Raw genomic sequence first — 17,592 nt, 5'->3', positions numbered from 1 at the left:
GACAAAATCCTGAGAGTAAAGTCTGTGCCTCATTGGGGAGCTCGCAAAAACTCTGAAGTCATTAGTTTTCCCTTAGGCCCCAATATTTTCTTCAGCAAAATGATATTCTGCATCACAGATGGCCATTACAGTTTCTGAAAAGTATGTTTTATATTATAGAACGCTAGTCGGTGGAGGTTTTCTTATGTGTACATGTTTCCCATCCAAGGCTACTACACAATTGGGAAATTATGTGAACTCCCACAATTTTTGCTGTTGATGGGTATGGGATATATTCCTCGTGAAGTTCGCCCAAACAGCTTTAACTGTGTCGCGCACAATGTTTTATTCTGTCGACTTGTCCAAGTGGAACTGGAAATGTAAGGAAGAAATGCTCCCTTCAGTTGCCAGAAGCCTATGTACAACAATACATCCACATTTTCTGTACTTCACAAACTTCACAAATTGTGGACAAGGTACATTAAATATTTACCATCAATAGAAAAAACATACCCCAATGTGACCAATAGGCATTCTTCAAATGTCACACTTCTACAGAAGTAGGTGTCTTCCCTTTGAAGTTGGCAGTAGAGATGTTGAAGAAGCTCATCAAATCTATCCACAGTCATTCGGAAGTAGTTGGGGAATTTACTGGGGTACACACGGAGTTGTTGGTGAAGTGTGGTGTATGCTCCTCATGTCATCTGGGCAGAGGTAATAGGATGAACCCTGAATTGCCTTCTACGCCTGGCCTTTACTTCTCTCCAAAAATCACCTGTGCTGGAAGCATCACTGTATTATGAATTGCAGAAGACTGCAGACTACAAAACAGTTTTTCCAATATCTGGTTTTGGAATGGGGAAAAGAAATTGCCATCCCTACATATATCCTCCCAAACAGAGATAAGAAAATAAATAAAAACGGATCAATTTTTAACAGAAAGAAATTGATTTCAAACAGAAAAGAACTTCTGCCTAGAAGATCCATAAAAAACTGAATCTTTGTCTTCCGTTTGATTTCTGTTATAGCTCTCTGTTCACAAAAAAAGGATCCGTTCTAAGTGGGAAATAAAGCGCAGATGTGAATGCAGCCTTCCTCGCTCTCAAAAATAACTATTTATATGTTTTTATGTCTTTCATTTCAGCTCAAACTAGCTGCCTAGCTAGAGATTTTCCTTTTCTTTAGGCAAATCTCAGCAATTCACAAAAAAGTTTACCATATTTACTTTCTTGTCTCACTATCCCCTATTATTTAGTTAAGACATTCTTCACCATGAATACCCATCAAAAGTGGAGATGAATACAGGTCTTTCATCTATTGGCCTACCTTTGGCTTCTCACTTCATTTTGTGGAATCCTATCTACTTCTAACCCCACTTTCTCCACACGTTTTTACACCCTCTTTCAGTAAATGTGTCAAGCAACTTCTCTACAGTATACTTCTATTGTACCAACTATCACTCTTTCAAATATGTCTCATTCAGATAAACTGACGTCTTGGAATCCCCTCATATGTACCTGGTGAATGAAAACTATCTCCAGTTGATTTTAAAATGCAAAATAGTAGACAGTGTCTCAGCATCTGACGTATGAATCTCCACATCCAAATAATGAATCATCTTGGGATTACACTCTCAAGAAAATTGGATGAGCTTGTGACAACCATTAAGCCTCTTCATATACAGGAGATACCCAGGGCATACCAACATTGTCCATATCACTATATACAGGGAGATGTACATCCTCCTGTATCCCTGTATATAGTGATATGGACCATGCTCTATATATTCTATATATAATTAGATATGTAAAACTGATGTCTGCCAAAAAACGCAATGGCTTGATACTGTCAACGCTGATACTGGCATGGATATCAGCCAACTGAAAAAAGCAGTGCGAAACTAAAAAACATGGAGGAAGCTCGCCTTTAGGGTCACCAAGGGTCGTGAATGACTAAACTACTAACAACAACAACTGGTGTAAGTTATATATCTCATGTATATATTGATAAGGACCATGCTAGTATACCCTGGGTATCTCCTGTATGTGTGTGGTATACCCTGGGTATCTCCTGTGTGTGTATGTATATGCTTTCACAAATAAAATCTTTAATAGCTTATTTTTGTCCTTTAACAAAACACAAAGTGAATGAATAAAAGAAAAATCTAAATCAAATAATTATGTGATGTGACCACCGTTTACCTTCAAGACAGCATCAATTCTACTACTATGATTATAGTTTGGTATAATTGGTTAATCATACACTAAACAAGTGATAATAATCAGCATTTTCATATGTAGGTTGAAACACAATCAATAACTTAAACAAAAAACATTGTGTAAAAAGCTTAAAACTGAGTGAGGAACAGCTACACTGCTACAAAGATGAGGTTGTGGAAGACAGTTTCATGTCACAGATCCTATAGTAAGTCCGCCTGCAGACGGCCGGGTCGGATCCGCAGCGAGAATTCTCGCAGCGGGACCCGACCCGAGCCCCTGCAGGGACCAGCGCGGCACTCACCTCTCCCGCGGCTCCAGCTCTTTGATGTGCCGGCTGCCGTCCAGCCGGAGCATGTGCAGAGCGGAACCAGCGGCGGGGAGTGACATTTCTGCGAGCCCCGCACAGAAATAGAGCATGCCGCGATTTGTTTTCCGCGCGTGTTTTCACGCGGACAAATTGCGGCCACCTGCCTAGGATTGCATTTTCTAACAAAGCAGACTGGGGTTTCAGGATGTGCTGTTCAACCTGTTTTCAAAAAGCTCAAAGAAGCTGCAATGCTGAGGCCCATAGACACAGTGGTCGGCCGAGGAAACATGGCAGCAGATGAAAGACACAGCATGCTAACTTACCTTCAAAATCAGAATATGTCCAGTAGTGCCATCAGCCCTAAGGGCTTCTTCAGGTTATTTGGGAACATTTGAAAATCACGCTCGCAAAATGTGATGAATGATACAAAACCACGGATTTCAATTGATTTATTTTCACTAGCGAGATTCTCACGAGATATTACTATGCATGAGAAAACATAGGTCTTGCCCTATCTTTTTATACGTGCAAGAAAGGAGGAAAAAGAAACAGAGGTCCAGCCCTATCTTTTCTCGCATGTATAAAAAGATAGGGCAGGACCTATATATAGTGTGAAGTTTAAATGGTTAAAAAAAAAGATTTTGGACTGGTTCATGCGAAAATATGCTCTGTAGCAGCGAGTGTATTTGCACATGCACCCGTCTGAAGTCCTCAAAGATTATAAGTAAGGATGAGCGAGTATACTCGCTAAGGCACTACTCGTCCGAGTAATGTGCCTTAGACGAGTATCTCCCCGCTCGTCCTTAAAGATTCGGGGGCCGCAGCGGAGCGGGGAGCTGCGGGGGAGAGCGGGGAGGAACGGAAGGGAGATCTCTCTCTCCCTCTCTCCCGCCCGCTCTCCCCTGCTCCCCGCTGCGACTCACCAGTCAGCCGCAGTGGTCCCTGAATCTATATGGACGAGCAGAGAGATACTCGTCTAAGGCACATTACTCGGACGAGTAGTGCCTTAGCGAGTATACTCGCTCATCCTTAATTATAAGGATTTTTTTTCCTCAAAAGGCTTCCTACACGTGGCCAAGCTCGATATTGGGCCGTGAAACTCAACCCCATATAGCACTAGTAAAAGTGTGGTGAACTCACGGGTGTGAGGTGTTTTTGTGTCAAAAACGCCTTCCATCACGTCTGTGCAGTTGCGATCCTCCGGCACGGCTTTCAGCTGCATTGGAGAATCAGTAAGTGTTTTCAATGTGAAACCTCGCATTGCACTCGCATGCACATCACACCCCGCGCCCCATGTTTTTCTGTCTCATTTAAACAGCAGGCGATGCATTCCAAAGAATGCAAAAATATAGGACAAGCTGCAATTTTCACTCATATATATGACCCCATTTAAAAGAATCAGGTTCATATTCAAGCAAGATTTGTGCATTTCTTGTTTGCGTGAAAGCGGTCTTAGGGTGCATTCAGACCACCGTATATCGGCTCGGTTTTCACGCCCAGCCGATATTCGGCGTCTCTCTCTGCAGGGGGAGGAGGCTGGAAGAACCAGGAGCAGTGCTGAGCTCCCGCCCCTCTCTGCCTCCTCTCCACCCCCTTGCACTATTTTCAATGAGGAGAGGTGGGACGGGGGCGGGGCTAATTTTCAGAACTTAGTCCCACCTCTGTTCTGCCTCCTCTCATTGCAAATAATGCAGAGGGGCCGAGAGGAGGCAGAGAGGGGGCGGGAGCTCAGAGCACTGCTCCTGGCTCTTCCAGCCTCCTCTCCCTGCAGAGAGAGACTCCATATATCAGCTGGGCGTGAAAACCCAGCCGATATATGGTCATCTGAATGCACCCTTAGGTTGGTTTCACACAAGCGTATACGCAAATACAAAGAAGAAAAGCTGGTTCCTTAAAAACACTTTATTTATTCCAAAAAATGTATAAAATTACAAATAGGAGGTACTGTGTATCACCATGTCTACGGCGTTTCTCCTTTGTTGCTGGTATTTAAGCAGTTTGACTCACGGTCAGACTGAGCACCTGAAAACCTTCACGCTAAACTGGGCTAAATACTACCTACTGTTTTCCCAAAAAATAATCCGTACCCCAATAATAAGCCCTACCCATATTTTCAGGGGGTGTTGAAATATAAGCCCCCTGAAGATAAGCCCTAGTTACACTAGTTAAAAAAAAGCAATATTCACCTAGCCACCGGCATCTCTGCCCTCGCTGGTCTTTGGCGCTGTGCAAAGCTGCAGTCCTCAGCGCTGACAGGATTCTCTTCTGGTGACGGGGCTTTGAATACCCTGCCCTCTGGTAACAAAGCGCTGTGATTGGATTGATCACCAGCAAATCAAAGCCGGCGCTCGATCATTCACAGCCATTCAGTAAATGACATCACTGAATGGCTGTGATTGGTTCATCGAGCTCCGGCTCTGATTGGCTGGCGCTCGATCCAATCACAGCGCTTACCAGAAGCGGGGTATTCAAAGCCCCATCACCAGAAGAGAATCCTGTTGGCGCTGAGAACTGGAGTAGCGTGGGGACCAGCGTGAGGGACATAGATGCCGGCAGCTTTTTTTTTAACCATATTGCTTAGACTCACCTAGCCGCTGGCATCTGTGTCCCTGGCGCTGGTCCCCACAATGCTGCAGGCTGCAGTTCTCAGCGCTGACAGGATTTTCTTCTCCTGGTAACTGGGCTTGAATACCCCACCTCTAGTAGGCACTGTGATTGGATCGAGCGCCAGCAAATCAGAGCCGGTGCTCGATGAACCAATGACAACGCTTACCGGAGGCAGGATATTCACAGCCCTATTACCAGAAGAAGAGAATCCTGTCAACGCTGAGGATTGCAGCAGCAGGGGGACTAGTGCGAGGGACACAGTCGCGGGCAGCTGGGTAAGTATGACACCCACCGAAAATAAGACACTGTGCCTCTTTTGAGTAAAAAATTAATATAAGACAGTGTCTTATTTTTGGGGAAACACGGTACTAACCAGATGGAGATAATGTTGTGTTATGTGTTTTGCAATTTATGCGCAAATACCCTCACCTCAATGCAACGTATTTACACAGTGAATAAGGTTGGATGAGATTGATTTGCATTAGAGTCTGTACCTTTTTGCGCATTCAGGACCAGGTAACACACATGCGACACATCTGTTCTATTTAACATAATGAGCTTTAGATGCGTTCTTTTCTTTAAGGAATTGAAGAAGCAGCATATTCAGCATTTGTGCACATATTGACTACGTATTTGCACTCCTCCCATAGACTTCTAAGGAGCCCTTGGTGCGCAAATACGCAGGAAAATAGAGCAGCAAGACACGCTCCTGAGAAGGAATCCATTGACATCCCTGGGTTCTTTCTATTCTCTCCGCATTGCATGTGTATATTTTACAGGTGAAAAAACATGCACAAATACACGGGTGTGAATAAGCCCTAAAATGAAGACTAGTTGAACCACTTCATAGGGTTGCTTTGTCTTCTTCTGGTTTTCACTGCTGAAGAACAGGTTCAACTTTTATTTGATCCAAACAGTCCATAATATGATGATGAAAGTCCTCACAATCACACGTATCTAAAAATATGGTGGCGTAAACTAATCCTTCAAAACAAGACTATATTCCTGGTTGCGAAAATGAAAGCAAGTTGTCCAACTGCTCCTCCCTCCCTATAACAAAGCATCTAGTAGAGAACACCTCTGCACTCAGGCTCAAATCCTCCTACCATGAACATGAAACCCGCTCCAGGGTCCCACTATCTGCCTGTGGCTGGACTTGTCTGCTTCGTTGTCCTGCTTCAGTCTGTATTCTTTGCAGTTCCATTCTTATACTTCAGAAATGAACTCAAACAGGTAGGATGAACTTTCTTCACTCTCTAAAACTTTGCAGACTGAAGCATTCCTACCAGCTGGGAGTAACAGCCCAGACACAACACACATTATATATATATATATATATATATATATATATATATATATATATATATATATATATATATATATAGGTGTGTGTGTGTATATGTATGTATGTATATATATATTATACTATACTCCACATATCCTATATACATATATGCTCTATTCTCTCTACTTTTGGCTTTCATTGCTTTTGAAGGAAGGGAGATAAATCATGTTGATTTACTTTCTACACATTGTATCTGATTTCTGTGTTCTTTGTTCTTCCAGTTTGGATACTTTGTATCTATTGTATTTGCAGGACATGCTGGCTTTATATTAAACTCTAACTTTGCAGCTGCAGTATAGTATATGCTACAGTTCATGACTTTGGCTAATTTCCTGCAAACACCAGGTTTTCCACGTTGTTTCTGGATATGTTCCCAGTGCAGAGTTGTTCTGCAAGCTTACTTATCTTTTCTTATTCTGCATGCATGAAATATGTTGAATCCATGGAAATATGCAGAATTTGTCATTTAACTCTTGTGGACTGCCTGCACGGTGGTAGGTCTGAAAGGCTCACAGATGACAAATTGACAAACTACTCTGCTGCATCTGTCAAACTCAGCTCAACTACCTCTGTAGCTCATCTACTCTTCCTGTCTCCTGCAGAAATGCAATATTGTTAGGCTGCAGTGATGCTCAGTTGTGGATGTTGTGGTATTTTCTTATGAAGCATAGCATGTAATCACATCTGCTAAGAATGTTTAGGATGTTTTGAGCAGTAATATTTCTGGGATCATTTTGTAGTTCTCACACAGTCCTCTAGGGGGGATCAGGAGTTATGACTGTTGTGTTGTATTTGCACAAATATCCATGTAGCAGAGTTGATAGTACACAGCTGGTTGTTAGAGGCTACAGTAGGTGTAAACAAGTACAACCGTCTTACATTACAACTGATAGAACTTTTAGTAATGGGCTCTACTATATAACGGCTCCTTCATACAGGTGACTTTTCGCAGGTATTTACGCGGTGCAACACGCAGATAATAGAACACATTTATTTTAATTATTTACACTGGGAAGAGCCCACTAACTAATTTTAAACATAAAATATAACTTTTATTCACTCTGTTAAAAATTGAGCTCACTGTTGTCCACCAACAGAATCTATTGATATTGGAACTACAATGTTGATACTTTACTGATCGTAAATTGATCATTTAGATTGATATATATCTGTGTATGTTTGTCAGTGAGCTCAATTTTTAACAGAGTGAATAAAAGTTATATTTTATGTTTAAAATTAGTTAGTGGGCTCTTCCCAGTGTAAATAATTAAGTTTAAAAAGAACCCTACTGTCACAGTGATTAGTACATTTATTTTAATGGGTACATTCACCTTTACTTTTTTTGCGCACACATTTTTCACATGCAAAAAAACAGATAGGAACATGTTCTATTTTGGGTGTATTTGCACAGGAAAGGGTCCCATAGAAATCTATGGGGGTGTACAAAATACAGTGCAATTCTGCAGGAAAAAGAACACGTCTGGACCTCATTACGCTAAATAGCCTTTTAAATCAGGGTGGGTGGTCTTGCATGCGCATATGAACATGCCCTGTATGTGCAAAACATACAGCACAATGCGCAGACATGCGCGCAAATCAACTGTGTTCATAGCGCAAATATGTAGCACTGAAGCATGCGCAATTGTACGTATGCTCATGTGAAGGAGCCATAAAGGTAGAGATCCCCTCTAAATTCCAACACTGATAAATGGATCCCTGAGTGAAGTACAGTTCTTCTAGGGACAGTGGTGTGAACTGGACCACAAAACAAAGCTTATTTTATGCAAATCTGCAAATTGGGCTATTTATGCATAATGTTGAGGTGTTACTGATTAGAGGGGTGAGGCTTACAATGCCTAGCAATCTGAGATTCAAAACTTGGGAAATGGTATAAAGGGCAGTATAATGTCCATGGACTGTGATTTACTGTAGTGCATATAATATACAGTGCAGGGCAGTATTATAGAGGGAAATGCCCCTGCGCCTCCACACACCTCTGAATAATTCACAGCACGTTACATGCTATATAGCTTCTGATAGCTGTTAAACATACGTAGCCTGTGCCATGTTATCTGGACAGCACACAGCACTATTATTTACTGTAGGTGGTATATGGCGGAGTTATTAGCGCACTATGCCAACTTTCTATATTAACATGTTTCAGCCTTGATTTGGCCCCGGCTGTGTGGGCTGAACACGCTTATCACAGCAGATACACGCCAGTTTGTTTTCTTTCAAAATTCCAAGTATGTTATTATCTTTTATGAAGGTTATAAAACACAAAGCAGTACATGGCTGATACTGAGAATGGGAATAACAGTGCAAGGACAAGTTCAGGACACCAACAAGTGCTGGCTAACCCGGTGAACAGTCCATGTAGAGCCTACAGTATCCTGACCGTTGTTAACACCTGTAATATAACCTGATAGGAGGACAATAACAGGACAACATTTATTACATAAGTACTACAGTACATATTTTATGTCTCGAAAGACCTTTGCACAAGCAGACAATAAGGGCTCACTCACAGCGGCGCAGTGCACAGAGTATAGGACCCATTGTTTTAGGCTAATTTAATACAAAGGAGTGCAATTTTGCGACGGATGCGAGGCGTTTTTGTATCAAAAACATCTTGCATCACTTCAGGGAAGCATCGATCTTTCACTGCGGCTGACAGCTGTGGCGGAGAATCGTGGAGTTTCTGTTATTATTTTCAATGGGGAGACCTAACATCGCATTGGGTGCACCTAACACATAATGCTATGTTGCCGCCAGCCCCATTGAAGACAATAGGAGATGCGAGGGCATGCCCAAAGATAGGATGTCTTGTGATTTATTTTATTTTTTTTAATTTTTCCTCCTTTTCCCACAATGCGGGCAAAAAATTGCTCATGTGTATGACCCCATTCAAAAGAATGGGGTTCATGTTCGTGCAACATTTGTACGTCTCAGCTGTTTGAAAAAAGCTGCAAGGCACCCAGTCCCCGCAAAATTGCACCGAACTGCACAATTTTGCAGGGAAATCGATAACGCCGAGGCCTAATTAGGCTGCACAGGCTTTTAAATTACACCTGCGCTACTCTGAAGGGTCCTCGGCAGTGCATAAAGTATGGTTAGCAGTGCAGATACACACATGATAGCGCAACTTTTCGTGCTTTGAAGGTCGCCATATTGGAAGCATTCATGCGCCTGCACTCGCCTGGCCTAAGGCCACTCTCATGCAGGCTTTTTTTTTACTGCATTTAGCGCAACATTTTGTTAGCGTTCTATTTTAGTGTGTTTCAGCAATTTTTAATGCACCTCATCACCCATTGTAATGATGGGGTGCGTAAAAAAAACGCTTTTGAGCGCATTTGAAAATGCTGTTTTAAAACTTTTAAAGCGTTTTTACAAACTGTCAAGTTCTAAATGACTTATGGAAAAAATAATGTGCATTAATGTGCGTGTAAAATTTTGCTATATATATAATATAGGCATATACATTTTTGGCAGCATTTTTCACATTGACATTAATTAGGGAAAACATCTGGAAAAACATCTTGCAAAAAATACACAAGAGACACCAAAACCTCAATGTGTGAATTAAAAATGACAATGTGTAAATGGGGATATTGTAAGGGAACATCTGGCCATGAAGAAGCACGTGATCCGCCTGCGTGGACCCATCCCAATGATCTGTTACAGATGTTACTTGCAGAACTCTCTCACTTCGGAAAACAGAACCCAGTAGAGAGAAGAGCGCAGGAGTTGGTTGTAGTGCGCGCCGGCTCAGTAGTACTTAATAGGCCTCTATTCTTAGGCCTGGGTCACATGAACGGATTTGTGTGCGCAATACGCAGCAAACAGAACACATTGGATTCAATGGAGTCGTTCACAAGCACGTATTTTGCGTGCATAATTGTGATGTGCCGAAAAACACACAGCATGCTCTATTTTCTTGCACATTTGCGCAGGAAAAACACATCTTGAACTTATTGGCCATTTCACTGGCTGAGAGCATCGGTGCGTGGTTTTTTTTTGGCATGTGCAAAAAAGTACAGTAAAAAACGCTGTTGCACATGTAAATATGCAACACCTGATGTTGAAAAACGCGGCACAAACGTGCGCACATACGTGTGACACAGGCCTTACATGTAGCAGCAGCAATGGAACGGGTCACACGTTTAACACTAATTAACAGTAAGAATGATGCTACTGATCTGAAACTGAAACTATGTGCATTCTGATTTCACAGAAGCGCCGCGCTCAACCTTGGGAGTGTCTGGATCCCATCCTGTTTAGTTTTTGTGTTTGAAACAGGAAAACAACGCATAGTCCAACAATAGAAGATGCGAAATGGCTTGTAGCTTGCAGGCATCCGCCCTGGGGCTTTCACATTAGGGCTTAACCATTCTTGAATCATATATGTTTTTATACCAAATCCCTTTAAAAACATACAGCTTCACGTACCTGTAGGCTAGAATGCGTCAGACGTAGTACAAGGATGCTACAATGGACCGCTCTTACATTTGTGTGTAAGGAAACTTACTTTTGTTTGCAAATCTATGTCTGTGTGTTTCCAAATGTTTAACATTTAAGATTAAGACATAATGCCGTAAAGTAAAAAAAGTGTTCACTGCATGTCGTATTTTTTCGTGCCCCTCGGGACGCATCGCCAGTTGTTTTCTATGGGACCTTAAAGACATTGCATGCCGTGTGACGCGATGTTTCCCATTGAAATGAGAAACACTTCCGATCCTCTAACGCGCATGAGGATTCGAATTTCACAGAAGCTGACATTTTTGCATTAAAAAAAGCCTCACATCCGCACGTTCACAAGCGCGATATCGGGATGAGTATTTCAATAGGTTCCCTCACATTCTGCGTTTTTGCGTGCAGATTTCCGTCAGGGAAAAAAATATGCGTTGTGCTCTATTTTTGTGAACATTTGCACACCTGAGGCTCAATAGGCGACTAGGGGGTGCGTAAATGTGCACCCCATCTGCATGAAATCGTGTGCGATTTTGCGGTTTTAATTGTAACACCAAGGACTAATTAGGCTGCTAAGCGGTTCAAAACCGGCAGAAGGGATACCCGCACCGATGTGAATGGGCCCAGCAGCACAAAGAACTACACTAAGCTGCGTGGAAATGCTCGCGAGAACACGTGATAGAGCTCCATTCACAGCCCAATCACATTGCACTCTCGCAAGCGTTTATAAATCGCGTTTGTGACAAAAGCCCTATTTGTTGCAGACTGTTGGCATGGACTCTACAGACCTGCAGGAAAGTATAGTATAAAGTAAGTGCATGGAGGTTTACAGCCCTGTTTACAGAGAGTGGAAAACCAGTAAAGATTTTATGGCACACGGCAGAGTTGTCCTCGTAGGTCACGGATCTCTTCCAGATCTTTGTAATGCTAAGGGTGAAATCTCAGGCAAAAAGACCTTGAATTGGTAAACAGCCCTAACTGTAGCAGAAACGTCCATCACATCTGCACATACCTTGAGGCTGCCTGCACACGGCAGAACTGGATTCCGCATTGGGAATCCCACAGCGAGATCCGGCCCTGGGAGCAGCGGCGTCTGTGCGTACCTGCACTTTCAGTTTTCAATCTGTACTCCAGATGGTCTGCAGAGCCCGCCGTCGGACATGCGCAGTACAGATTTTTTTTTCAAACTCCTGCTTTTCCTGCGTCATCACCTAACAATGACACAGAATCCGCGACCTTTTCGCAGTGTGATTGCGGAAGGGCCTCAGATCGAATGGCTTTCATTGACTTCAATGGAAGCCGTCTAGGCGGAATCTGCCAAAAAATGGTGCATGCTGCGATTTGTTTCCCCCCTCTGCTTGCGGAAACTGCAATTGGTTTCCACAAGTGTGCATGAAGAATCGATTTCTCATAGCAAGCTATGGGCACTATTTGCTGAAAATCCACAGTGCGGATGCCTGCCGCGGATTCCGCAGCAAATATATGCGTTCCCGGGCAGGACTCTTAAACGTGGTTTTACAGAAAATTCCACCATGACAAAATCCGCACCAAATCCACATATCTTACATGTAGCCTTGGATGCGGATATGCCACCAATCGCTGTGCTAATGTGCATTTTTTGCAAATGAAGGCTGGATTCGCACGTACGTATTTGCTAATTTTTTGTGCACAAATATGCGCAAGCAATATGCAGAAAATAGAATCCATTGATTTCAAGTGATTCGTTCAAATACGCATATTTGAAGTGCACAATTCCTTTGCGCAAAAAAAATATGCAGCGTGGTCTATTTCCCTGCACATTTGCTCAGGAAAAGAACACATCTTAAACTCATTAAATGCTTTGACTATTTTAATGGCTGACAGTATCAATGTGTGGTTTTTTTTGCGCACACAACTGCTCACGTGCAAAAAGTACAGTAAAAAACGCAGATGCGTACACAGATAGGCATCATCCAATACGCAAAAGCACTGTGCAAATGTGCATGCAAAGACACTTGCACTCGTGTGAATCCAGCCAAGGGCAGCTGGAAAAAAAAAGTCATACCACAGATCAACTTATATCAATGGGAAGAACTGAGGAAAAACCGTGACAAAAAGGTCAAAAAGTACATACAACATTCAAAATGTCACAATTTGCTTAGCTTAGCACGCCTTATCTTATGTAATATGAAAGTCTGTGTTTACAGAACTGCTGCAGAAAAAATCCTCAGATAACCCCTCTGAGGTCCACAAAAGTGAAAATACACAATAGCAAATTTGTTTGCTGAGGATCTTTTTCAGGAAGTTCAGTGAACCTTATATAAAAGCTATAGAGCAGCCCAGGTCAATAATTACCATTATACTGCTTCAGGAAATTGGCTAAAGTATAGTATGGTATATGCAAATGAGGCTGGGAATTACTATCCAGGCAAGACTTAACAACAATTGCAAAGAGAAGACGTCTAGCAATGAGGAAATGTTTTTTAGTCTTAAGGTGACTCTACACATTAGATAAAAGCAGGTTGGTGGTTGAACAACTGTTGAACAAACAATCAACTGGTGAATGTTCGTTTTACAGATACAGACTTGCACATTTTACTCCATATTAGCCAACGGTTGTTCCAACTGGCCATACATCTTCAATGGCACCAAGCAATGGATGAACAATATTTCAAGAATGTTATTTCATAGATCGTACGTAGATGTAAGATCTTGTGTGATTAACAAAAGATCTTTGGCCAACAAGCGAACAGAAATTTCAAAAACAGCAGATTTCTTTCCTGATGATGATGGTCTGTCACCAATTGGCTGAAATAATGATTCATTGTTGTATTTTACCCAACGAACGATTGTTTGGTGGAAGGGTAATGGGTATGGAAACCTTTAGGGTCATGATAAATGTAAAGAAGGACATATCCACATACCTTTAAAGGGGTTTTGTCACTAGAAAACAAAAAATCAATACTTACCTATTCCTCCCCAGGTAGTCTACTTACCGCATCTTCTCCTAGCTGATCTTCTTCAGCTGTCTGGATTCTCTTCTGCTTGTTATGATGCGTCCATTCACTGTATTCTTCTCCCGGCAGGTCGGTGTAGGTTATGTCACTAGTGGTGTAATGTTCACTGCCTAGAAGGGAATGCCGATCTATTGCAGAGACTGCGCATGTGCGTTGTCTCAGCAATAGCTTGGCATTCCCTGCAAGGCAGTGAACTCTACATCACTAGTGACGTAGCGTACATTGACCTTCAGGAAGGAGACTGCAGAGAATGGGTGCTTCGTCACTGGAAGAACAATCAGCCAGCTTGCGGTGAGGTGACCCAGGGACTGCAGGAGCCAGGAGAAGATGCGACAAGAAGACTGCCTGGGGAGGAATAGGTGGGTATTGATTTTTTTTTGTTTTCTAATGACAGAACCTCTTTAAGAATAAACAAAAGCTTCAGTGCTAAATCAGTTACAGCAGGAAAGTGAATTTCGTTTTTGAATCAGTAAAATGGTCATCTAGCCACTGACTAGTTTTCCCACAGTAGTCAGTACTAGTTGCCTACTCTAGTAGTTCGCAGTGTATTCAATAATGATAGAGGGAACTGCATTACATTATCACTGTTATAGTTTCAAACAACAAAGGCCGATTTCACATCTGCATTAGAACCTCCGGTTGGAGGGTCCTTCACAAATCTGGCTCAAAATACAGAAGAAAAAGTGCTGCATGCAGTGCCTTTTCCTTCTGTCCAGAAGCCGGAAAGCGGGCGGACCCCATTAAAATCAATGGGATCAGTCCGGATCTGTTCATTTCTATCCAGAGACGGAACCATTCAGCAGCAGGGATTCCCCTTTTCAACTTACTGAACAGAGCAGGAAAGTGGAATCCCCGGCGCAGATGTGAAACCATCCAAACCCAGCCATGGAAATCCATAGAAGTGAGGAGCTCCAGACTACAACAACACTAACAACCTGGGACAGGAGGACTTACTACTCTTCTGCCCCTTCTCCTTCATATGTTTGTTAGGGTAATTTCCTACATCCGTGTTTATAGGGCTGTTGGATAGGTAATCCCAGCACAGGAAAGCGGAATCCCCAGCGCAGGTGTGAAAGCACCCTAAGGCCCAGGAGTTTTTAGTTTAGGTATTCTTAGGGGTAAATGTGGCAGCTGAAATCCCAGGATACAGCCATATTCAGTGATCTTTCCACTAGGAGACATTGATTTGCTGCAATTCCCTGTAGTTGTATGGAGTTCTATATACACAATGTAACATATTTATCAATAAGTACATTTTGGTTACATATAAAGGTTTTTGCCATCCAACATAATATCGATTTGCTGGGAGAAACGGCAAATGCTGAAATGCAGATGCTGATTAAATTTGTGGATTTTCATTTGTTTCCTTTTCAGTGCTGATAAAGCGTCTAGCCTTGAAGCTTTATTTTATGACTCATTCTGTTGAAATTCGTTAAAGTTTATTCCCAGAGCGCTGAACATAACTAGGCCAGGGCGTGTGCTGGAAAACTGCTGCCTCTTACAAATGAACTGAAAAAGTTACTGGAGTTAAAAACTCCCATGTCTTACCTTGTAGATATATAGTTAGTTCCTGCTTCCTCGATGTCACACTCAGCTAGTCATGTCAGCAATCCTGGTAGACTGAGCAAGTGAAGAGTCACATACTGTATATGGATAGACATTGTAATGGTGCAATAACCTGAAAGTGTATGCAAACAGGGAAGAAACCGGATCCTGTTCTATCATTACCATTAGTAGCAGTAATATTATGTATATGTATCCCATACTTCTGCAGTTGTATATCACTGGCATATTCTCCAGGCCTATATTCCTTTACATCAGTCTCTTGCCCCCGGGAAGCTTACATTATTACATAGCCTTGTTGGTTAACCACATATATTGTCAGACTATTGTAGGAAGCCAAATTTCCTATCAGACACTAAATTGTCTGGAAGACCCCCGAAGTTCATCCAGATGTTTCCATAGTTTTATTTGATGTCCACTTAGAAAATTGACTAAGCAAAGTAAAATGTTGTATAAATGCTGGTATCAGCTCTTGTTATAAGCCCCTGTACATGAGGGATAGCTGTGCAGCTGTCATAGGGCCCAAGATGAAGGTAGTGAATCTTAGGGGCCTCTTCAGACGGACGTATGTGTAATTGCGCGCACTTCAGTGCAATGCATTGGCCCCGTAAGCAAAGTGCATTTGCTTGTATATTGGCACATTTTACTGTCCTTTTTTTTGCACACACAGGGCATGTGTGTGCACCTCCCATAGACTTCTATGGGGATCCTTGATGTGCAAATGCACACAAAAATAGGGCATGTTCAATTTTTTCCCCCCCGCACTTAAAATGCACGCACAAAAATGGGAGGTGAGGGTGAACCTATTGAATTCTATGGACTCTATTATCTGTGAGTACAAATACAGAAGTCCTCGGGTTGTATTTACATGGGTGAGTGCTAGGTAGGTTAGTGAAAAACTGACTTTCACCTGTGATTTTAAAGGAGCGCTATTTAGATACAACTGCGCAATTTGTATCACATTTAAATCCGGCTTTCACGTGTGTGTATATAAAAAAATTAAAAAATTGCATATGATTCCAATAGTTGAATGCTATCGTGCGGAATGCAAGTGTGATGCATTTTTTTCATGCTCCGGTGGAAAATAATGGGCAAATCTTGAACAAGAATCGCCCAAAAATAGAACATGCAATGATTTTTCAAACTGAGACTATTGGTCAGAGAGAAAAATCGCTCATGTGAATTAATGAAAAATTAATGTTTTTTCCCATGTGAGTCCTGGCCATCTCTCAATTGGACAAAACTTGTGGCAGAAAATTACCCATGTAAATAAACACATAGATTCCCAGTTCCATTATAGAAGCCCCAGGCAGGTTTATGGGATGTCGGCTTTTCTATTGGCAGCTGTGGTCACATGAGTAAACAACCATGTGACCACTGCAGTCCAATGTAAGCAGGAGACTGGAGAAGCGGTTATCTATGCACAACCGTGCCACCAATGTATATAGATATATTATATGGAAACTCCCTTTAAACAGTGGTGTTTATTTTACATTGTAAGCGTCATACATCCTCAGAAATAAACATCCTTTAATACATCTTTTTTTCTAGATGAATGAGAACTACAAAACAAGTAATCTGGCCTGTTTGGTGGGAGACGACTTCAGTTATTTAGTTCAAGATATCAATAGTGATGATGAGAAGAAAGACCCATGCAGAGAAGTGAGGAGACAAGTCCAGCGTGCCATCAGAAGGGTAAATCATTCTGAAATGATTGTGTTTGAGGATTCCATGTCATAGGAAAGTTTTTTTTCATTAACTGTATTTTAGTAATTTCTTGAATTTTTCCTTTTAGATTTTGGAAGAAAAGTATGGACATGAAATAACGTCACTGATTAAAGGTATGTGACTTGCCTCCACTTGCCACTCCTCCAAATGCACAATGCAAAAAAAAAGGGTTAAACAAACACCTATTTTTGAAAGTGAATATATGCAGCTGAACGTTATGTTGAAAACATACAAAATAGGGTGTAACAGAACACTACAAGCCCAAGATACACGCCAACACCAAATACCTGAAAATTGTATCGCATTATTGCTATATTTATAACTTTACCATTCTTAGCAATTCTGATCAAATTGTGAATGCCACCTGTCTTGGAAAGG

General features: G+C 41.9%; 1 protein-coding gene across 2 annotated transcripts in view; it reads left to right on the top strand.

Annotated features, from left to right (window-relative positions):
- The first annotated feature begins 6,185 nt into the window (after positions 1-6,185).
- TNFSF10 (TNF superfamily member 10) overlaps positions 6,186-17,592 on the top strand; it is a 32,036-nt gene continuing 20,629 nt past the window's right edge. For both annotated transcript variants that reach the window (XM_066601273.1, XM_066601264.1), the window contains exons 1-3: positions 6,186-6,345; positions 17,038-17,181; positions 17,282-17,327. In XM_066601273.1, coding sequence (XP_066457370.1) covers positions 6,220-6,345; positions 17,038-17,181; positions 17,282-17,327 — 316 coding nt within the window. In that variant the 5' untranslated portion in view covers positions 6,186-6,219. The remainder of the gene's footprint in view (positions 6,346-17,037; positions 17,182-17,281; positions 17,328-17,592) is intronic.

The sequence above is a fragment of the Eleutherodactylus coqui genome, chromosome 1 (genome assembly GCF_035609145.1).
Source record: "Eleutherodactylus coqui strain aEleCoq1 chromosome 1, aEleCoq1.hap1, whole genome shotgun sequence".
In the NCBI taxonomy this organism is placed as follows: Eukaryota; Metazoa; Chordata; class Amphibia; order Anura; family Eleutherodactylidae; genus Eleutherodactylus; species Eleutherodactylus coqui.
Note: the sequence above shows the minus strand (reverse complement) of the source record. Positions and strands in the feature narration are given on the sequence as shown.